Here is a 24,219-nt window from a genome sequence, read left to right as displayed (position 1 = left end):
TTCTTTTTATTGCTGGCCATGCCTTTCTGTCCTGGTGACAAAAGCACCTACCGTTTCTAATATGGGCATCACAGGAACACAAAGTGAGGGTTTTGAGACATTTAAATTCCATTTTGAATAGGGTACGGAATGGTTATAACTCCTGTCTATTTTGTATTTATTTTTTTGCCATCCTATCCTTTAGACACAACAAAAAAATAGAAGAAATTGCCCCCCAAAAAATTAGGTATATGCTCTTTTAGACAGTTATCATTGGAACAGGTGTCCCCAATTCAAATTTTCATGTCTATTTCTGTACTGGTACAGCTCAAAATTTTGGATTTTCTCTCATTTATAGTCCCAGGGACAGTTGTCAACAGGGTACATAGAGAGGATAGATCTGACCAGCAAAACAAATTTTACTGGTGTTCTAAACCTTACATATTATTTCCAAAACTAAAAAAGTCCTTTAGAAACACTTTAAGGATCTGCTTATTAGCGCAGCATTTTTTTTTACCAGTTGCGTTTGCGAATACATCCGCAGTCCAATTACATGCCACAGCAGGGGTTCCCGCAATTGGCTGTGAAAGGCAGCCCCATTGAAACCAACCAAGGCTGCCGTGTCCTGCAACTAATTGCACTGACTTCCATGTTATTACTCATGCATTGATCACATGGGAACCATTGGTCCTACAGACAGTCTGCGTCCAGGGCTGATCACTCACATATGATTGCTACATGAGTCATTACATGCAAGGGGACACAAATAGCTGTAGGAACTGGAAGCCTCCCAATACTCTCAATGGAGCTGCCTTTCACAGCTAATTGCGGGAATCCTCACTGGGTTCTCACACGTAATCGGACTGCTAGGGGTGAGAATTATTATGGAAATCTCCTATCATAATTTTTCATGGTTAAAGAAGCAATGCTCTTGTTCTTGCATATCCGCTCAGAAGAAAGGAAGGAAAGAAAAAAAAAAAGAAAAAAAAAAAAAAGGAAAAAACGTATCTTCTCCTTATGAAGCAGGAATTATCCTACTTGCCTGTTAGTTGCAGTGAATTCTTGTCAATGTTGAATTGTGCTGTGTTGGTATTTCTCATGCTTTCTGAGAAAATCTCCTGAACTGATACATTTGTGCTCATTAAACTATCAAAATTTAAAGTCACCACAAATCCTGGTATAACGCTTCCGGGGCTGAGGAAAAAACAAGAACGTGTTTAGTAAATACACATAAAGTACACCTAAAATAAATGCACATGGGCAAATGTGTGGTGTAAAGATGCTGCTTATTTTTGTAGCCTTATATGTACACTACAATCTTACATGAAAACAAAGAAAAAATGCAGCACTAATAAATATGTGTAATATATAACTTATATGAAAATGCCATGTTCACTCTAAAGTGCAATGTGCAATACATAAACTGCAGAAATATAGTAATACTCCTGTGAAAAAAACATACAAGTGCTTGAAGTGCCCTTTTGTGCTTATGCTAAAGGTATATAAACCTCATAAGTTGTGCAAATTAAAGTCCATAAAGTTCAATAAAATTGGATAAAGCAATAGGCGTGCATTCAATAAGAAAATAAGTGACTATGTGCACTATATATATTTTTTTTGAATGTAGACTTATTGATTCATCTAATTTTATTGAACTTTATTGACTTGTGATTTAATTTACACAGCTTATGTCCAAATACGTGTGTTTTTCCCTTTAGAGGAGCAACCACAGGAATCAGGCTTTAGGCACTCCCAGTCCTGTGAGGATAAGCCCAGGCTACCACCCTGTGGATAGCCCTATCTGCAACCTCCCACGCAAAATTCTTTGTTTGAAAAAAATCAAAGGAGTCAGGTGAAAAATTGTTGGCTGTCTATACCATAGATCAGGGATCCTCAAACGACGGCCCTCCAGCTGTTGTGGAACTACACATCTCAAGAGACATTGTAAAACTCTGACATTTACAGACATGACTAGGCATAATGGGAATTGTAGTCCTTGAACAACTGAAGGGCCATAGTTTGAAGATCCCTGCCATAGATGGAAGAATCTGTTGGATTTTTTGGTTCAGTCCACAGACTAAACAACAAAAATGTGTTTATGGACAGATTTACACTACAGGAGAGAGGTGTTTGGACATTATTTATGTGTTTGATAAGGTTTGATTTACTTTTGAAATCATCAGTTACATACCTTAGGCTAAAAACTTGCACCTTCTTGTACTCACTTCTTAGCTCTGAATAATTAAATATTAAATAAATCTGCAATAAATACAAATACAGTCAATACTAGTAGCACACCACAATAGTATTATACAAAGAAAAATTTATATAATATACCTTGAGTTATTCTGTTCAATATTTTATTTGAAGCATGTTTACAATCTTAATTACCTCTTTAAATTTTCAGATTCTTGATTAAATGTATAAGCTATCATGGGAAAATGAAAACGTAACTGAATAATCAGGGTTTTCGGTATATGAAGTCACAAAACAGACACATGGTTTATTACAGTCCCAGACTTTGATTAGTGTGATAGCTACAATATATTAGGATTTCACAGTGCTAATCACATAGTTTAAAGCAAAAGGAACCCAAATAAATGATACAATGCCAAGGGACCTGTAGATCAGTTTGCCAGTCATACACGACTGCAGATATAGTGATTGCCATTAAATAGTAAGAACCTATCAGCATTAATTTACTGACCAATTAGCTCCTACTGATCCTTGGTTTAAGCTAAGCACTAATATATGCAGAGCTGCAGAGCCTGGTAAAATGTCCAAGCAATGGACTGTATTGATTGTGTTGGTTGATTTAGGATGCATAGAGTCATGAACCATGTGGCTCCTATACTAGCGAAAAAAGATTGGATCAATCATCCCATGATTGTGGTACCTTCAGGCAGTGGCAATTTATCATGCCTACTATTATGTTTGCATATGATCAGCTGAACAGGAAGCCATGTCAGCTTGATATTGCAGGGTAGTTAGTACCAGGCATCACCACCACCACCACCAACATAGAGTTTGCTAGTGTGTGCCCTGCATTGCTCTTCCTTTTTCCTGACACGGTTGGGATATGTCTCAATGTGTGACTAATCTTTAAAGTCCATGGATGACTTTAGCCTGTGAGCGTCTAAAGCTAAGCTTGTTATCCAACTCTCAGTATGTAAGAAGGGGTTACAGCCGGGGAGGTTTTAATTTAGTTTTACTCATAGGCAGTGGGTGGGGTTAGCAAAAGAAAGAGTGAAGCAGTAGGCACGATGAAACAGAGGCCAGACCTCTACTGAGGGGTGCATGAGGTAGGCCTATGGACTGGGAGGAACCATAGCTTTAGGACATACTGGCATATGGCAACCCCCCCTCTTTGTCACTACCCTGGGATGGGACCAGTTACAAACTGCAAGCTGTTCCTCCATAAATGTGGTTATACTGTACAGGTTGAACAGAATTATGCTCTTTAACTTGTACCATGTTCTTACTGTTTATGAAGAAACTCACAGTGAAAGAGTTAAAGAAATCCACTTTCCCATTGTGTAATACTGGATGTAAGTAAGTGGATGCAATTGCTTGAAGTCTGCGGGCTGTTGGACACAGCAGTAATGCCCCACAGTGGTTCACCAACACTCAGGCTCAGGGAATCCTGTAAGCAGCTGATTTGGAGATATTAATGATGGTGATCAATTACACAGGTGAGATGGAAGGGGTGGCCAGGTAGGTTACCCAGAGTACTGGTAAAACATCTGGGCACCTGTGTTGCATTGGCCCCAGCTGTAGTTGTGAGCGAATGTTAATTGCACCACCGTAGTAAAGAACAATCTGTAGAAAGTGTATATTGCTGCTTTTCAGGCCTAGTGCGTGCAAAGAGAACTGATAAGTGACTGTACTGGAAACCAATTTGATGTGCTGATGCTTAGGCACATTGTCCTTGTAAAGTTGCTGAATAGTAGGCCCATGTAGCTCTACATTTACACTATCCTACCCTGACTGCACCTGTGGGAAAATGCAAAACATGGCACAAACGCAAACTGTGTTCTTGCCGCGATTTGCATTTTTCTACAGTGGCAAGTTTAGGAGCTGCCAATGTACCTGAAATCTTAACAACCCATACGCTAGGGGGGCTTCCTACATATAGGTGTTTTAAAAAACTCAGCTAATATTGCAGTATGCTTTCTGATATATATGTCTTGTGACCTCTAACAGGGCAGAGCAGGGCTGGGACAAGGGGTGGGCAGGAGGGATGGTTGCTGTGGGTGCAATGGTTTATTTCAGGGATGGGGGGCACCTTGACCCTAACTCTAAGGGAAGAGGGGGGGAATATTGGCATCCTTGCCCTGGGTGCTGGATGACCTTGTCCCGGCACTGGGGCAGAGCCAAAGGGTTCTGAAAAAGATGGCAGGCATCTCCTGTTTTCATATAAACTTGCACAGGAGACATTGACAGAAAAACTGTGGCTTAGCAAGTGTTTAACAGTGTCTATGAACAATTCATTCAGTGGTGCTTCAGCACTCCCTATGTCCCAGAACAACATTTTCTCCTATTTTTCCCATATATGAAAAGAAAGTTTCACATTTCTCTAAAGCTATTAAAAACTACTTACAAATCCTTCAATTTGAACAGCCATTGACTGAAATTCAAGGCTACTGCTTCTCTTATAAGCTTCTGTATAGTTTAAATTTAAAACCCTAAAAGAACCGCTATAATACACAAGGCTGGATCCTGATTTGCTGCTTGTACCTATAAAAAAAAAAAAAAAAAAAAAGCAAAGTTTGTCTATTATTATTTTATGCCATATGCCTTTAAAACCATCATCAACATAAGTCCATTTGTCAGTTTCCTTGTTTTATTAGCTTGGTATGTTGTGCTTGATATCATAGATAAAACATTTTTGCTGTCCCTTTGGAGTTTCATGCATTTTAAGTATAATAATTCACCATTTTAAGTATAATGTACAGTATTTGAAGATGAATATGTGAACCCTAACAAGGATTGCTTCCTTACACAGGCCCTCCCTGGCTTATACTTCACTTATGTGACGGTACTAGCCGTCACTATGGGTGACGGATCACCCTGTCCCTGGATTGTAAACCCCTTTGTGTCATTTTCTTATGAGTTTGGGACATTGCATTTTATTTTCCCTTTATTCATCCTCTGAACAACTGACTCATGGCATTGAGTTAATGTAATGTAATGTTACAACCCATCCCCCCCCCCCCTCCTGTTTCTGTGTCTAAGTGTGTGGATTCATGGCAGACAATGGTCTGAGTTGGAGACATCTCTCCGCAGGGGGTGTGTATTAAGACTGCATGTTTCAAATGTACAAATGTTCAGTTCTCATTGGTTGGTTCCCTTCCCCCCCTTCTGTGGAAAGGCTAAGGGGAGTTTCCCTAACTGTATGTAAAACTGTTGTCTTGGAATGTAATAAACAGTTTAAGCTCTGCATGTTTAACCCTCAACACCTGTGTGGATTGTCTCGTGATTGAGGGGTTAAGGGCTGGATATGACTTCTCCGCAGGCTGTGGGTGCGTTTGGAGGACAGGAGACACAGATTCGGCGGATGTGCCCAGCTGGGGTACAAAGATCCGTCACATTGGTTGGCAGCGGTGGGATGTCTCCTGAAGTCCAGGACATCCAAACCACCACCAGGATTCAAGATCTGGGCAGCTGCCGAGGAGTGATACGGGGACCAGCCAGCATGAGAGCGGAGTTCGGGAGGAGGCTGCAAGGCATGCGGAAGCAACATCGGGAACCAGCGACAGAGCACACCAGGCTCGGCTGGGAGGATGTGATCCGCCGGCAACTCTGGCATGAGGCGCTAAGCCACGAGCGGCACCATCAGGGGAAGATCCTTCCCTCCTCCACAGAGATGTCCTGGAAGCAGTACTGTGCGCGAGAGGTGTTCCTGAGGGAACGACCGCGAGATGAAGGGAAGACGGAGCTCGGAAGATTGGTCCAGGAGGAAATGAGGCTGGACGCCAGCTACAGAGCCCTCCGGTGGTTCGCGGCTCAACTGTGGCCAGGTACAGCAGATGGCAGCCCAACAGAAGGCGTTGGCTATGGCGGCGTGGGGCTGCTCCATCAAAAAATGTACGGAGACCCAGACTTTGGGAGCGATGAGGAGTGGCGGCTGGAACACATTCTGGATTTCCGAGATGAGGTGCTGGACCTCCCCGACGAGGCGTGTGACCTGGAGGAATTGGAGTTCCTGGTTGAGCAGGAATGGGAGCTCGAGATTGCCTACAAGCGGCTGTTTGACGGTGATCAGCAGCCTGGCATGGCTCCCGTTGCCTGGGACTGTCCGAGAGAAATAGCAGACAGTCACGAAGATGAGAAGCAAATGGGGCCAGGGGTGACCCTGCGTTTTCCCGTACTAACTGCAATGGAAGAAGCAGCGATGATACAGAGGGCACTGCGAGCGCTAGAATGCCGGAACGCACTGGAGGTCCACCAGGCAGCGAGACAAGCTAATAGCATGAAGGTCTCAGGAGTTGAGACAGGCGCTGGAAGGCTGGGAAATGGTGATCAGCAGCAAGTCCAGAGTATCTCATCTGGTGCCCCAGCAGAAGCATTGGCTACAGGGCAGAGTGCCCCTGGCATCTGCCCAGCATCAGAAAAAGAGTTGGATCCGGAGAGTCTGAGAGAGGATCTGCGTGAGCTGTTTTCCCAACAGCAGATACCCCCACCGGGAGTAGAGGAAGCAATTCTCCCTCCCCAACAATTGGACACTACCCCAGTGTTTATCCCCCCAGCAGAAGCGCTGGCTACGGGGCAGAGTGCCGCTGGCCTCTGCCCACCCTCAGAGGTAGATCCAGGGAGTCCGAGGGGTGACCTCAGTGAGCCGTTTCCCCAGCACTTGGACACTACCCCAGTGGTTATCCCCCCAGCAGAAGCGCTGGCTACGGGGCAGAGTGCCGCTGGCCTCTGCCCACCCTCAGAGGTAGATCCAGGGAGTCCGAGGGGTGACCTCAGTGAGCCGTTTCCCCAGCACTTGGACACTACCCCAGTGTTTATCGCCCCAGCTGAAGTGCTGGCTACAGGGCAGAGTGCCCCTGGCATCTGCCCAGCATCAGAAAAAGAGTTGGATCCGGAGAGTCTGAGAGAGGATCTGCGTGAGCTGTTTTCCCAACAGCAGATATCCCCACCGGGAGTAGAGGAAGCAATTCTCCCTCCCCAGCAATTGGACACTACCCCAATGTTCATCCCCCCAGCAGAAGCGCTGGCTACAGGACAGAGCGCTGATGGTCTCTGCCCAGCATCAGAACCAGAGATGAAGAATCCGGGACACAGTCCCTGCAAGATACCTTCTCAGCGGCTCGTAACTACACCAGGAGAAAAGCAAGTACCTTTTTCTCCCCAAATGCATAGCCCTACCAGCCTACATTCCCTACCAGCGGAAGCGCTGGCATCAGGGCAGAGAATTATTCAGCTCCCCCCAATATCTGCAACCCTGCCCTGGATCAGAGGAGTGCAGACAGCTGTTCCCACTCTGCAGCGGCTGTTTTTATTCATGGGAGACCCTAGGTGCGGTGTTGCTCCCCATCGCCAGAGTCGTTCTTTTACTTTTCCTGGTTGCCTGGGGTGGAAGTTTGTGACTAACGCAGGTCCAGACCAGTTGAGGGTCAGGAACCTCGTTAGCCTGTTTTTAAAAGGGGAGAAATGTGACAGAACCCACTGTCACTGTGTGTTTTGGAGGGGACTGTGCGCAAGCCTCCTACCGACAGACTATGGGCCAGAAGCTACTGGAGTTTGGCGCTGCAGCCTTTTGACTTTACCATCCACTACTGCCCTGGGAAGCAACGCCGACGAATTATCCAGGCAAACAGACATTGACTCTTTTTGGGATTTGTTACCCGACTAATTCAGGCACAGACCAGTTGGAGGTCTAGTACCTGGATTAGTCTACCTTTGGGGGGGAAGAGATGTGACGGTACTAGCCGTCACTATGGGTGACGGATCACCCTGTCCCTGGATTGTAAACCCCTTTGTGTCATTTTCTTATGAGTTTGGGACATTGCACTTTATTTTCCCTTTATTCATCCTCTGAACAACTGACTCATGGCATTGAGTTAATGTAATGTAATGTTACAACCCATCCCCCCCCCCCCCCTCCTGTTTCTGTGTCTAAGTGTGTGGATTCATGGCAGACAATGGTCTGAGTTGGAGACATCTCTCCGCAGGGGGTGTGTATTAAGACTGCATGTTTCAAATGTACAAATGTTCAGTTCTCATTGGTTGGTTCCCTTCCCCCCCTTCTGTGGAAAGGCTAAGGGGAGTTTCCCTAACTGTATGTAAAACTGTTGTCTTGGAATGTATTAAACAGTTTAAGCTCTGCATGTTTAACCCTCAACACCTGTGTGGATTGTCTCGTGATTGAGGGGTTAAGGGCTGGATATGACTTCTCCGCAGGCTGTGGGTGCGTTTGGAGGACAGGAGACACAGATTTGGCGGATGTGCCCAGCTGGGGTACAAAGATCCGTCACAACTTACAACACAGAATGCAAGGATGCAATGCTTTAGATGCAGAAAGGTCCTTCCCCATACCAGGTAGTTTCCAGGAGTTACAAGACCAACCCTAAGCTGACCTCCCTCAACAGGTACCTTTTCCTATGCTGAGCATAGCTTTCCTCCCACCAGCATTTGTCTCACCAAGTGTCTGTCCCTATCTCAACTTCCTTCACTGCATGGTGCACAAAAATAACCCAGCAGAGGCTATGTATAGCCTCTCTGGGTAAAGATGGCTTCCGATATAGCGGAAGAGCTCTGTGTCCAGTCAGACACAGGCTCCCCCAAGATGGCTATCAGAAGCCCAGTGCAGAGGACAGTTCTCTGCAAGGTTTCCCTAGCCTCAGAGGTAAGCAGTGATCATCTGACCATTGTGTTTGACAGCTAAACTTGAAGTGAGAGGACAATTTGCAGATCACCTCCTCACTTTCAATGCTTGCACTCACTTGAGGAGCAGGACAGCAGTGACTACCAGCAACATCCTCATACATGTCCTTAATTTATTTCCTTGCTGATAAACATTTAAGTTAATGCCATGAACTTACCACGAAGAACAGTAACTACAATAGCTGAAACCACAGCAGCAATAATTATCAAAATAAATATGATTATGGAAACTGCTATTATGATGTTGCGATGCCTAGAGACTTTCATTGGAAGACCAGATTGAGGAGATCTAAATGAAAACAATGTTAAAAACACTGAATTAGTTAATATATTATAGAAAGGTAAAACACCACTAGCAAAATAATATTTTATAGAGATTAGAAAATGATTCTGATATAAATACAACTGTTGTTCTATGATTCTCCTTTTAGCAAAGGTGTTATTAAAAAAGCAACAGAAAAGAAGTAGTACAATCCCAACCAAACCTTCAGTTTAAATGAACTAAATACATTTCAGGTGCAAAACAAAAGTTGTGAAAAATGCTAAGTCGGGGGTTACACTTGCACAGTGTGTTAAAGTGTGCTACATTGTGCAAAACCATTCCTAACCTTTCTTCGAAATGCAACACACAATGCACTATAGTGGGCTTCTGCCCCATGTAGAAGGCTGCAGTGCAAGTGCATTGGGGTGCTATTTAAAATAAATTGTACCTCAACAAACACGTTTTTGTATAGTGCATTACTGCAATGCAGTATTGTGATTCCCCTCAGAGTCTGGTTTCTTTAGAAAGCAGGCACAGCCTGAGTATTGTTCCCTGTCAGCTTATTGTAGAGAAGGACCTTTGCTGTCGGAAAATTAAAGTCAGAACATGTTGGAGGTTTATATATAAAACTCTGGTCTGACCGCATCTGGAGTATTCTGTCCAGTTCTGGTCGCCAGTCCTCAGGAGGGATGTGTTGGAGCTGGAGATAGTCCAGAGAAGGGCAACTAAACTGATTAGGGGATTGGAGGACCTTAATTATGAGGAGCGATTACAAGAGCTTGATTTATTCTCCCTGGAGAAGAGACGCCTGAGGGGGGACATGATAGCAATTTATAAATATCTCAATGGGGATCTCAGCTCAGAAAAAAAGCTGTTCAGTCGAAGGGATTGCATGAGGACAAGAGGGCATACAATGCGATTAGAGGAGAAGCGTTTTAACCTCAGGCAACGTGGGGGGTTCTTTACGGTTAGGGCCTACAAAATTGTGGATTTCTCTACCACAAGAGGTGGTTTCTGCGGGAAGTATGGTGACTTTCAAAAGACTCTTAGACGTACATCTCAAGTATCAGAACATTCAGGGGTATGTGAGATGATTACGGCCACACACACCTACACAGGTTGAACTGGATGGACTATTGTCTTTATTCAACCTCACCTACTATGTAACTAATATATATATATATATATATATATACTGTATAAATCCAAAACTGGTTTAGAGGCACTCAAGTACAGCCCGAAGCAAAAAAAAATAAGGCGCAGGGCTGGCATGACTAGGTAGTCAGGGGAATCAGGGAGAGGCAAGGTTAATAAAATTTTTACTAGGCCCCTACCCAATTTGGGTTTTTTTTTTGCAGGTAGGTGGGGCTACATGGAAGTTGCGGAGAAGGCAGCACAATGTGCCCGGCATTCAGTTGAGACACGTGGGGGAAGAACATTAACGCCCACCCACCCCTACCCTGGAATTTTTACATTGATCTGTTGTCTTCCTGGTTGTCGGTTGGGGTCTTTGGAGGCGTTTAAAAAAACCTGCTGTGTTTATCAGTTTAGGGACCCATCTAAGGTATGGAGTCACCTGTGGAATGCCAGTTAATGGGGGTTAACTGGTAGGTTAAAATGCTGAGGTATCTGCTGAATGTTGAGGTCGTCCCCGAGCCGGTGTGGTATGGATGGGGACTGGGTAAATCGTTACACAGATACAAAAGTGGATGATTGATACTTGGTGCCTTCAAAGATCGGCAAACTCAGGTTTCTTGTTACTGCATTATTATTTTGTTTCCTGTTTTAAGGAATGTTTGTTATATTTTGTTTGGTTTTAATAAAAGGCCATTACGGCCAAAATTTTTACTCCAACAATTGTGTTTGGCATTTTTATGTAGATAGTTGGGGTAGCAAAAGGGGTTGGGTCGGTGTAGGTGTTAGAAGTTTAACCTCCTAGGCGGTAATCCCGAGCGTGACTCGGGGTTGAATTTTCATATCAAGAGCGGTAACCCCGAGTCACGCTCGGGGTAGAGTTTCAGAGTGCCAGCGGAGCCTCCCTTGGCTCCCAGAAGCATTCCACTTACCTTGTCCCGGCGATCCAGCGATGTCCTTCGCTCCGATCGCCGGGTGACCGGCATCTGACTTCCTGGTTCCGTTCCCTGCGAGCAGAGGCGGCGCACGGGAGCGGAACTGGGCGGGAGTTTTGAAAATGAAACAAAATAAAAGAGGTGATACACTGTAATCTGATAGGATTACACTGTATCACCACAGATCACCTCAGATCTGACATTACAGTGCCCCTCTCTTCAGTAAACTTGTGATTTGTGCCCAAAAAAAAAAAATATATTATGGCATCAAAAAAGCGCCAGTCTAAACCGCTTTTGGACCAGCTGAGTGACAGCGGCAGCGACAGCGACCCAGAGGTGCTCGCGGAAGTGAGCGATAGCGAGTCATGCGGTGATTTGTCGTCCGACACTGACACGGATCTGGCAAGTGAGAACGGCGATGACCCTGACCTCAGCGATGTGCGCACTTGGTGCGCTATTGATTGCGATGCGGACCAGGTAGCGCCCCCAAGATTCCCCTTCACCGGATCACCTGGGATGAAGGTAGATGTCGAGCGTGACAATCCTCTGGCCTACCTGCAATTATTCCTCACTGAGGAGGTAATTGAATTAATTGTCGCCGAGACGAATCGCTACTAACAGCAGCAATCCGCAACGCTGCATGCCAGGCTTTCCCGAAGCAGAAGGTGGGAACCGGTAACGAAAGAGGACATGTGGCTGTTTATGGGACTCCTCTTTCTTCAGGGGTTGGTGGGGAAACCGTTCCAAAAATGGTACTGGACCACCAACAGGTTACTGGCCACACCGTTCTTTGGGACCGTGATGTCTGAGTATCGCTTCTCCCTGATTATGAAGTATTTCCACTTCACAAACAATGAGGAATTTGATGAGGCCACGCATCCTGCGCCCAAACTGAAAAAGATCTGGGAGGTATGGCAACTTATTGTGGGAAATTTCCAGCTGGCCTACGTGCCAGAAAGGGACATCAGCGTGGATGAGAGTTTAATGGCCTACAAGGGTCGCCTAAGTTGGATTCAGTACATCGCATCAAAAAGAGCGCGGTTTGGCATCAAAACATATATGCTCTGCGAGTCATCCACGGGGTACATATGGAATTCCATAATTTACACCGGCAAAGGCACTAAATTCAACCCCAGGTACAGCGACTATGGGATTGCCACATCATCCGTCCTGACACTTCTTGACCCCTTGCTGAACCAGGGATATTGTTTGACGACGGACAACTTCTATACCTCCCCGGAACTATATGATGTTTTGCTACAAAATAGAACCGACGCATATGGTACCGTTCGGCCTAACCGTCGAGACATGCCATCTTTTTTTGCCAAAAAAAAACTAAAAACCGGAGAAATGGTTGCCTGGCAGAAGGGAAAGATGATGGCAATGAGATGGAGAGACAAGAAGGATGTGTGTCTTATGAGCACTGTTCACACTACCTCCACTGCCATGGTCCATACAAAAGGTGGGACTGATGTGCTGAAACCACAGGTCGTAATTGACTATAACAAAACAATGGGAGGTGTGGACAGAGCCAATCAGGCCATGACCTTCTATCCCACTGTACGAAAACAGCAAAAAAAATACTATAAAAAAATATTTAGACATCTTCTGGAACAATGTCTATGGAACGCTTACATCCTGCACAAAGCCAACAGTGAAAACCCTCTTGCTCATTCCGAGTTTGTCTGGAAGGTGGCTGAGCAGATTTTTGCAAAGTACCAGACACCATCAGGAGTTGAAAATTGACCCGGACGTCGCTCTGTTGACGTGGTCAACCCAGAGCGTCTGACCGGCCGTCACTTTGCAGACTATATTCCGCCAACTGCAAAAAAGGCAGCACCAACCAGGATGTGTGTTGTTTGCTGCTCGAAACGCGATAGAAATGGAAAGAAAGTCCGAAAGGAAACTAGGTTCCTTTGTCCTGACTGTGACGTTGGACTTTGTGTAGTTCCTTGTTTCAAGATTTATCACACGCAGCATTTGTATTGAATTTTCTTTCTTTGACAAATTTCCTTATTCACTGCATTATTGAATAAAATGACATTATTTATGAGATTATAATTCATGATTTTGTGTTTCAAAATTTATCACATCTGGGATGTCTACTAGAGTCTTGTTTTGGTCAGGTTTAAGTCAGTAATTACTAAGAATTGTAGGCCTATAATACATAACACCAAATTTCCATGAAAATAATTGTACCGCTTTTGGTATGAACTTCCAGACATAATCATACCGCCAGGGAGGTTAAGATGACATCTGAAGTGCTTTAATCATGGGTCTATGTTCGAAGTAAATGCCCAGGTGCTCACCCACAAAGAAATCCATACAAATCCAAAACTGGTTTAGAGGCATTCGCTGGTCTTGTAGAGGAGGAAGATCAAAAACAGCAGTGTTTTTATTGTCAACGTTTCGATGAAGCTCAATCCATCTTTCTTAAGATGTCTTGAGAAAGATGGACTGACCTTCATTAAAGCGTTGACAATAAAAACACTGCTGTTTTTGATCTTCCTCCTCTACAAGACCAGAGAATGCCTCTAAACCAGTTTTGGATTTGTATGGATTTCTTTGTGGGTGAGCACCTGGGCATTTACTTCGAACATAGAGTGCTGTGGCTACCCTTGGAAATGTTAAATAAATATACTGTATATATAAACTAGATTACATCTGTTTTTTGTGCACTTTACACAAAAAAAATATTTTCATAATTCTGTTACTAATAACACCGACATGCATTCAAATGTTAATATGATTGGTCAGAGAGAGGCTGGACATTTTCAGCAAAAGGCTTTAGTAAACTGAATTGGGAGCATCACGCATGCTACAGTGTTTACTGTGTCCTTAGGCTACACAGCAAGCAACCTCATGGAGACCATTTTGTAAGCACTGCCATCATTTACATAATTGATTATACAGACTATACCATAACATTAATTAGCATAATAAATACCTTCATACCAATGCAACTACAAGGGCTGAGGTAACTCTAAAGTTTTTAATACAGTAGTTTTGTCACAGTTTTATTGTACTCCCACATACCTGACAACGCATTTGAAGCCTTTGCACCTCAAGCTACTTTGCCCGATAATTACCCCTCTATTTGCACCTGAAGCTTATTTGTACATACTTTCATCTGCCTTTAATGTAGTGCAATATGCATAGACATTGTTTTTTAACCTAAAACAGTTCCTATGTGTGTTAATTATGAATAATGAGGCAAATAACATTCATGCTACTATAGCATGTTATGACGTGTTTTTATTATGTTTTTGAGGCAATGAAAAAGCATCACGAATGCTTGATAAATGCCAATGAATGTGTTGTTTTTCTAGGAGGAAGTATTGTAGATAAAATAATCTTCTTTGAGGAGTGGCTAGGTTGTGGCATGATAGCAGGTATTCTTGTGAATTCTCTGAAAAATTTACTCATATACATTGATCTCTTTGACACTTGGCTTGGTCCCACTCAGCTTTTCTGACACAAAAAGCTTTTGCCATTGGCAAAAAAAAAAAAATGCTCAGTGTCTCTGCCCCTGCCTGGCACTGTCAGGAGTGCTGGCTGGATTGATGTTTTTTTCCTGCACACAGAAGTAAATGGTGCTATCATACAGTTGCTCTGTACAACCAGAAACTGTCTGGAGCTGCTCTGTCTTAATTCTCTATTATTTACCAGTGCATTTTGGGATACAGGAACCTCCAATGCCTCTCCCTCAGTAGCGGTTCACATATATGCGGAGCGGGAACCCTGCAAATTCACTGCTAGTTCCTGCATCGCATTAAACTCACAGGCAGTTCACACTGCCATATGCAAATCTCTGGGGGTGTCAATAAAAGGTTAATGACACCCCCAGATCAGTTGGCATATCGCAGTGCGAACTGTCAGTTCGGACATGAATGGGATCGCATAGGTGTGAACACCTATTTTGGTGCGGACCCAAAAAAGGGTTCTGTGCAACATCATAAATTCTGTATGTGCCGTTATGGCGCATTACCATCTAAATTAATAGAGGCTTTTGACCAGCATTGATGCTTTGTGAAAGCAACAGCCTGCTTCATTTTTAACCACTTCTGGACCGGAAGGATTTGCCCCCTTAATGACCAGGATATTTTTTGTGATTCAGCACTGCGTTACTTTATTGGACAATTGTGTGGCTGTGCGAAGCTGTACCTAAATAAACTTGATGTCCTTTTTTTCCCACAAATAGAGCTTACTTTTGGTGGTATTTGATGACCTCTGCAATTTTTATTTTTTGCGCTATAAACAAAAAAAGCGACAATTCTGAAAAAAAAAAAAATATATATATATTTTTCACATCCTGCTATATAACACCCCCCCCCCCCAAAAAAAAATTAAAAATCTAATTTTTTTAACAATTTGTTTTCTGCTACATATTTTTGGTAAAAAAAATTGCAATAAGCGTATTTTAAATTGGTTTGCACAAAGGTTATTGTGCCTACTAACTACGGGAAAGATTTATGTAATTTTTATTGTTTTTTTTTTACTAGTAATGGCGGCGATATTACGGCAGACAGATTGGACCCCCTAACTGGCATTTTTGACACTTTTGGTGGGACCAGTGACATTAATACAGTAATCAGTGCTACATTTTCATTCTTTGGTTTATATACACTCAAACTTGTCTTATTTGTAGTGTTGAGCGAACACGGACTGTATTATTCGTGTTCGTACCGAATAATTGGATTTTTTGTACCCGAACACGGACACGGACACTTTACTGTATGTTCGGGTAAAAATCCGTGTTCGGTCGTTTTATTTCCGGGTTTTGCATGCTTTGGCGCTCTTTTCATGGCGGGCTTTCAACAGCCAATCAACAATCGTTTAACTGGTGTGCCTTAAGCCATCCCAGCCATGCCTGCAAATGTCTCAGTAGCTGTGATTGGCCGTCTGAAGCATGTGACCAAGTCTTTATAAGTTCGAGGCAGCCGCAGCGGCGTCATTATGCTGCTTAGATTCAGGGACAGAGCACACATCAACGTGCTGGCTGCTGATTAGGGAAAGATAGGCAGGAAAAAACCATTTGTGTCCGGATAGAATTGAGGGACAGGTCGGAGTGTTTAGGCAGGGCGAGTTGTAGGCATTTTAGGGATAGAGTCTGCTGAATTATATAGGGTCAGTGTCTTCTACAAACTACAATCGATATTGCTGTGTGGGGGGTGGGGTGAATCTGCACTCAATCCTGATCTACGATCTCTTCTCAATCCTGTTAGGGACAGAGTCTGCTGAATTTTAGGGAAACTGTGTTCTACAAACTACAATCGATATTGCTGTGTGGGGGGTGGGGTGAATCTGCACTCAATCCTGATCTACGATCTCTTCTCAATCCTGTTAGGGACAGAGTCTGCTGAATTTTAGGGAAACTGTGTTCTACAAACTACAATCGATATTGCTGTGTGGGGGGTGGGGTGAATCTGCACTCAATCCTGATCTACGATCTCTTCTCAATCCTGTTAGGGACAGAGTCTGCTGAATTTTAGGGAAACTGTGTTCTACAAACTACAATCGATATTGCTGTGTGGTGTGGGATTGGAGATAGGCAGGTGTCAGTGATCCACATCCATTTTTCTGTGTGTGAGCTGCAGTGAACACAATCTTTTTTGGGCTGCAGTGAACACAATCTTTTTGGGCTGCAGTGAACACAATCTTTTTGGGCTGCAGTGAACACAATCTTTTTGGGCTGCAGTGAACACAATCTTTTTGGGCTGCAGTGAACACAATCTTTTTGGGGTGCAGTGAACAAAATCTTTTTGGGGTGCAGTGAACACAATCCTTTTTGGTGTGCAGTGAACACAATCTTTGTGGGGTGCAGTGAACAAAATCCTTTGTGGGGTGCAGTGAACACAATCTTTTTGGGGTGCAGTGAACAAAATCCTTTTTGGGGTGCAGTGAACAACATCCTTTTTGGGGTGCAGTGAACACAATCTTTTTGGGGTGCAGTGAACAAAATCCTTTGTGGGGTGCAGTGAACACAATCTTTTTGGGGTGCAGTGAACACAATCTTTTTGGGGTGGAGTGAACAACATCCTTTTTGGGGTGCAGTGAACAAAATCCTTTTTGGGGTGCAGTGAACAAAATCATTTTTGGGGTGCAGTGAACACAATCTTTTTGGGGTGCAGTGAACACAATCTTTGTGGGGTGCAGTGAACACAATCTTTTTGGGGTGGAGTGAACAACATCCTTTTTGGGGTGCAGTGAACAACATCCTTTTTGGGGTGCAGTGAACACAATCTTTTTGGGGTGCAGTGAACACAATCTTTGTGGGGTACAGTGAACAGAATCTTTGTGGGGTGCAGTGAACACAATCTTTGGGGGGTACAGTGAACACAATCTTTGTGAGGTGCAGTGAACACAATCTTTGTGGGGTGCAGTGAACACAATCATTGTGGGGTGCAGTGAACTCAATCTTTGTGGGGTACAGTGAACACAATCTCATACTGAAGGTTTGAGGGTGCTGCCTGTTCCATACTCCCCCTACTCCTCATCTAGCCTTTTAGGGGTACAAACAATAGTAATTGGGGCCTAGTGTGGTTGTGTACGTGTGATATACATACACTTTTTTGGGATCATATTTTCTATTCCGCTATTTAATCAAAAACCTCTGGGGATCAGTTAAATTGGGGGATAGTCTGTGTTGGTACGTGTGAGAGAGATCCACCTTTCCAAGTTGTTGGGGTTCATCTCATACTTCTGAAGGTTTGAGGGTGCTGCCTGTTCCATACTCCCCCTACTCCTAGCCTTTTAGGGGTACAAACAATAGTAATTGGGGCCTAGTGTGGTTGTGTACGTGTGATATACATACACTTTTTTGGGATCATATTTTCTATTCCGCTATTTAATCAAAAACCTCTGGGGATCAGTTAAATTGGGGGATAGTCTGTGTTGGTACGTGTGAGAGAGATCCACCTTTCCAAGTTGTTGGGGTTCATCTCATACTTCTGAAGGTTTGAGGGTGCTGCCTGTTCCATACTCCCCCTACTCCTAGCCTTTTAGGGGTACAAACAATAGTAATTGGGGCCTAGTGTGGTTGTGTACGTGTGATATACATACACTTTTTTGGGATCATATTTTCTATTCCGCTATTTAATCAAAAACCTCTGGGGATCAGTTAAATTGGGGGATAGTCTGTGTTGGTACGTGTGAGAGAGATCCACCTTTCCAAGTTGTTGGGGTTCATCTCATACTTCTGAAGGTTTGAGGGTGCTGCCTGTTCCATACTCCCCCTACTCCTAGCCTTTTAGGGGTACAAACAATAGTAATTGGGGCCTAGTGTGGTTGTGTACGTGTGATATACATACACTTTTTTGGGATCATATTTTCTATTCCGCTATTTAATCAAAAACCTCTGGGGATCAGTTAAATTGGGGGATAGTCTGTGTTGGTACGTGTGAGAGAGATCCACCTTTCCAAGTTGTTGGGGTTCATCTCATACTTCTGAAGGTTTGAGGGTGCTGCCTGTTCCATACTCCCCCTACTCCTAGCCTTTTAGGGGTACAAACAATAGTAATTGGGGCCTAGTGTGGTTGTGTACGTGTGATATACATACACTTTTTTGGGATCATATTTTCTATTCCGCTATTTAATCAAAAACCTCTGGGGATCAGTTAAATTGGGGGATAGTCTGTGTTGGTACGTGTGAGAGAGATCCACCTTTCCAAGTTGTTGGGGTTCATCTCATACTTCTGAAGGTTTGAGGGTGCTGCCTGTTCCATACTCCCCCTACTCCTAGCCTTTTAGGGGTACAAACAATAGTAATTGGGGCCTAGTGTGGTTGTGTACGTGTGATATACATACACTTTTTTGGGATCATATTTTCTATTCCGCTATTTAATCAAAAACCTCTGGGGATCAGTTAAATTGGGGGATAGTCTGTGTTGGTACGTGTGAGAGAGATCCACCTTTCCAAGTTGTTGGGGTTCATCTCATACTTCTGAAGGTTTGAGGGTGCTGCCTGTTCCATACCCCCCCTACTCCTCATCTAGCCTTTTAGGGGTACAAACAATAGTAATTGGGGCCTAGTGTGGTTGTGTACGTGCGAGATACATACACTTTTTTTGATCATATTTCCTATTCCGCTATTCAATAAAAACCTTTGAGGATCAATTGAATTGCGGGATAGTCTGTGTCGGTACGTGTGAGAGAGATCCACCTTTCCAAGTTGTTGGGGTTCATCTCATACTTCTGAAGGTTTGAGGGTGCTGCCTGTTCCATACCCCCCCTACTCCTCATCTAGCCTTTTAGGGGTACAAACAATAGTAATTGGGGCCTAGTGTGGTTGTGTACGTGCGAGATACATACACTTTTTTTGATCATATTTCCTATTCCGCTATTCAATAAAAACCTTTGAGGATCAATTGAATTGCGGGATAGTCTGTGTCGGTACGTGTGAGAGAGATCCACCTTTCCAAGTTGTTGGGGTTCATCTCATACTTCTGAAGGTTTGAGGGTGCTGCCTGTTCCATACCCCCCCTACTCCTCATCTAGCCTTTTAGGGGTACAAACAATAGTAATTGGGGCCTAGTGTGGTTGTGTACGTGCGAGATACATACACTTTTTTTGATCATATTTCCTATTCCGCTATTCAATAAAAACCTTTGAGGATCAATTGAATTGCGGGATAGTCTGTGTCGGTACGTGTGAGAGAGATCCACCTTTCCAAGTTGTTGGGGTTCATCTCATACTTCTGAAGGTTTGAGGGTGCTGCCTGTTCCATACTCCCCCTACTCCTCATCTAGCCTTTTAGGGGTACAAACAATAGTAATTGGGGCCTAGTGTGGTTGTGTACGTGCGAGATACATACACTTTTTTTGATCATATTTCCTATTCCGCTATTCAATAAAAACCTTTGAGGATCAATTGAATTGCGGGATAGTCTGTGTCGGTACGTGTGAGAGAGATCCACCTTTCCAAGTTGTTGGGGTTCATCTCATACTTCTGAAGGTTTGAGGGTGCTGCCTGTTCCATACCCCCCCTACTCCTCATCTAGCCTTTTAGGGGTACAAACAATAGTAATTGGGGCCTAGTGTGGTTGTGTACGTGCGAGATACATACACTTTTTTTGATCATATTTCCTATTCCGCTATTCAATAAAAACCTTTGAGGATCAATTGAATTGCGGGATAGTCTGTGTCGGTACGTGTGAGAGAGATCCACCTTTCCAAGTTGTTGGGGTTCATCTCATACTTCTGAAGGTTTGAGGGTGCTGCCTGTTCCATACCCCCCCTACTCCTCATCTAGCCTTTTAGGGGTACAAACAATAGTAATTGGGGCCTAGTGTGGTTGTGTACGTGCGAGATACATACACTTTTTTTGATCATATTTCCTATTCCGCTATTCAATAAAAACCTTTGAGGATCAATTGAATTGCGGGATAGTCTGTGTCGGTACGTGTGAGAGAGATCCACCTTTCCAAGTTGTTGGGGTTCATCTCATACTTCTGAAGGTTTGAGGGTGCTGCCTGTTCCATACTCCCCCTACTCCTCATCTAGCCTTTTAGGGGTACAAACAATAGTAATTGGGGCCTAGTGTGGTTGTGTACGTGCGAGATACATACACTTTTTTTGATCATATTTCCTATTCCGCTATTCAATAAAAACCTTTGAGGATCAATTGAATTGCGGGATAGTCTGTGTCGGTACGTGTGAGAGAGATCCACCTTTCCAAGTTGTTGGGGTTCATCTCATACTTCTGAAGGTTTGAGGGTGCTGCCTGTTCCATACCCCCCCTACTCCTCATCTAGCCTTTTAGGGGTACAAACAATAGTAATTGGGGCCTAGTGTGGTTGTGTACGTGCGAGATACATACACTTTTTTTGATCATATTTCCTATTCCGCTATTCAATAAAAACCTTTGAGGATCAATTGAATTGCGGGATAGTCTGTGTCGGTACGTGTGAGAGAGATCCACCTTTCCAAGTTGTTGGGGTTCATCTCATACTTCTGAAGGTTTGAGGGTGCTGCCTGTTCCATACCCCCCCTACTCCTCATCTAGCCTTTTAGGGGTACAAACAATAGTAATTGGGGCCTAGTGTGGTTGTGTACGTGCGAGATACATACACTTTTTTTGATCATATTTCCTATTCCGCTATTCAATAAAAACCTTTGAGGATCAATTGAATTGCGGGATAGTCTGTGTCGGTACGTGTGAGAGAGATCCACCTTTCCAAGTTGTTGGGGTTCATCTCATACTTCTGAAGGTTTGAGGGTGCTGCCTGTTCCATACCCCCCCTACTCCTCATCTAGCCTTTTAGGGGTACAAACAATAGTAATTGGGGCCTAGTGTGGTTGTGTACGTGCGAGATACATACACTTTTTTTGATCATATTTCCTATTCCGCTATTCAATAAAAACCTTTGAGGATCAATTGAATTGCGGGATAGTCTGTGTCGGTACGTGTGAGAGAGATCCACCTTTCCAAGTTGTTGGGGTTCATCTCATACTTCTGAAGGTTTGAGGGTGCTGCCTGTTCCATACTCCCCCTACTCCTCATCTAGCCTTTTAGGGGTACAAACAATAGTAATTGGGGCCTAGTGTGGTTGTGTACGTGCGAGATACATACACTTTTTTTGATCATATTTCCTATTCCGCTATTCAATAAAAACCTTTGAGGATCAATTGAATTGCGGGATAGTCTGTGTCGGTACGTGTGAGAGAGATCCACCTTTCCAAGTTGTTGGGGTTCATCTCATACTTCTGAAGGTTTGAGGGTGCTGCCTGTTCCATACCCCCCCTACTCCTCATCTAGCCTTTTAGGGGTACAAACAATAGTAATTGGGGCCTAGTGTGGTTGTGTACGTGCGAGATACATACACTTTTTTTGATCATATTTCCTATTCCGCTATTCAATAAAAACCTTTGAGGATCAATTGAATTGCGGGATAGTCTGTGTCGGTACGTGTGAGAGAGATCCACCTTTCCAAGTTGTTGGGGTTCATCTCATACTTCTGAAGGTTTGAGGGTGCTGCCTGTTCCATACCCCCCCTACTCCTCATCTAGCCTTTTAGGGGTACAAACAATAGTAATTGGGGCCTAGTGTGGTTGTGTACGTGCGAGATACATACACTTTTTTTGATCATATTTCCTATTCCGCTATTCAATAAAAACCTTTGAGGATCAATTGAATTGCGGGATAGTCTGTGTCGGTACGTGTGAGAGAGATCCACCTTTCCAAGTTGTTGGGGTTCATCTCATACTTCTGAAGGTTTGAGGGTGCTGCCTGTTCCATACTCCCCCTACTCCTCATCTAGCCTTTTAGGGGTACAAACAATAGTAATTGGGGCCTAGTGTGGTTGTGTACGTGTGATATACATACACTTTTTTTGGATCATATTTTCTATTCCGCTATTCAATAAAAACCTTTCTAGGGCAAGATCTTAAATTACAGAAATATGAGGAGACCGTCAAATAAGGGCCGTGGCCTGGGTCGTGGTGCTGCTGGTAGAGCTCCTGTTGCAAGGAGAGGACATGGTCGATCTGTGCCAGCTACACGCACAAGTGAAACACCTTCCTCAAGTGTGAGTAGGCGACAGAACCTGCATCAGTATTTGGTAGGGCATCAAACGCCCCTAGAAGTGATGAGGCCAGAACAAGTTGAGGCGATAGTAGATTGGTTTGCTGCTGACAGTGCCTCCAGTTCCTTCACATTGTCTCCCACCCAGTCTACTGCAGAAAGGTCAGAGTTGGCACCTGCAGCCAATGTCCAACCGTCTTTCACCTCACCCCCTTGCAAATCAGGCCAGCAGTCTGAGCCCCAAGCCATACAGCAGTCTCTTATTCTTTTTGAGGACTCTGTCAGCAGGGTTTCCCAGGGCCATCCACCTAGCCCTGCCCCAGAAGTGGAAGAGATTGAGTGCAGCGATGCCCAACCACTTATTCCTCAAGATGAGTACATGCAAGGATCATCGCAGCACGTCTCCGATGATGACGAAACGCAGGTGCCAACTGCTGCGGCGTTCAGCATTGTGGAGACCGACAAGGAGGGCAGGGGTGAAGACTGGGTGGAAGATGATGTGGAGGACGATGAGGTCCTCGACCCCACATGGAATGAACGTCATGCAGGTGAACTGAGTAGTTTGGAGGAAGAGGCGGTGGTCGCACAGAGCCACCAGCACAGCAGAAGAGGGAGCAGGGTGCAGAAGCGGAGCGGCCGTGCCCTAGACACTACGCCCGCTACTGCCCAACGCAGCAAGGGAACGAGCGCACCAAAGTCAGCTCAAAGGAGTTCTCTAGCGTGGAAGTTCTTTAGAAAATGTGCTGATGACAGGACACGAGTGGTTTGCACCCTGTGCAATCAGAGCTTGAAGCGAGGCATGAACCTTCTCAACCTGAGCACAACCTGCATGATCAGGCATCTAAGTGCAAAGCACGAGCTGCAGTGGAGTACACACCTTCAAAACCAAGAAACGTCTCTGGCTCATCCTGCTTCCTCTTCTGCTGCAGTCTCGGCCGCTCCAGCCACATCTGTAGTGATACCGGCACCTGCCACCCCGCAAACAGACGATCTGTCAGCAACACCACCACCTGGGTCACCAACAACCATCTCCACAATGTCCCGTGGAAGCGTTCAGCTTTCCATCTCCCAAACACTTGAGAGGAAGAGGAAGTACCCCCCTACCCACCCGCGATCCCTGGCCCTGAATGCCAGCATTTCAAAATTATTGGCCTTTGAAATGCTGTCATTCCGTCTGGTGGAGACGCACAGTTTTAAAAACCTTATGTCGGTGGCTGTCCCACAGTACGTCGTGCCCAGCCGCCACTACTTTTCCAGGCAAGCCATCCCTTCCCTGCACAACCAAGTGGGGGAAAAAATCAGGTGTGCACTGCGCAACGCCATCTGTGCCAAGGTCCACCTAACTACGGATACGTGGACCAGTAAGCACGGTCAGGGGCGTTATATCTCCCTAACGGCACACTGGGTAAATGCAGTGGCGGATGGGCCTGAGGCGGATAGCAATTTGGCGCATGTCCTTCCACCACCGAGGATTGCAGGGCGCTTCAGTTTGCCTCCTGT

General features: G+C 44.5%; 1 protein-coding gene across 1 annotated transcript in view; it reads right to left on the bottom strand.

Moving 5' to 3' along the window:
* The window catches only part of LOC309548582 (transmembrane protease serine 11D-like), a gene marked incomplete at both ends in the record, with an annotated part of 70,124 nt that overhangs the window by 33,852 nt on the left and 12,053 nt on the right, over nucleotides 1-24,219 (bottom strand). The window contains 4 exons of the mRNA XM_082248556.1: nucleotides 1,022-1,173; nucleotides 2,171-2,238; nucleotides 4,580-4,716; nucleotides 9,027-9,157. Coding sequence (XP_082104682.1) covers nucleotides 1,022-1,173; nucleotides 2,171-2,238; nucleotides 4,580-4,716; nucleotides 9,027-9,157 — 488 coding nt within the window. The remainder of the gene's footprint in view (nucleotides 1-1,021; nucleotides 1,174-2,170; nucleotides 2,239-4,579; nucleotides 4,717-9,026; nucleotides 9,158-24,219) is intronic.

This window comes from Pelophylax lessonae, assembly GCF_965119305.1.
Source record: "Pelophylax lessonae genome assembly, chromosome: 1".
Lineage (NCBI taxonomy): Eukaryota > Metazoa > Chordata > Amphibia > Anura > Ranidae > Pelophylax > Pelophylax lessonae.
This window is presented reverse-complemented; position numbering and strand designations above follow the sequence as displayed.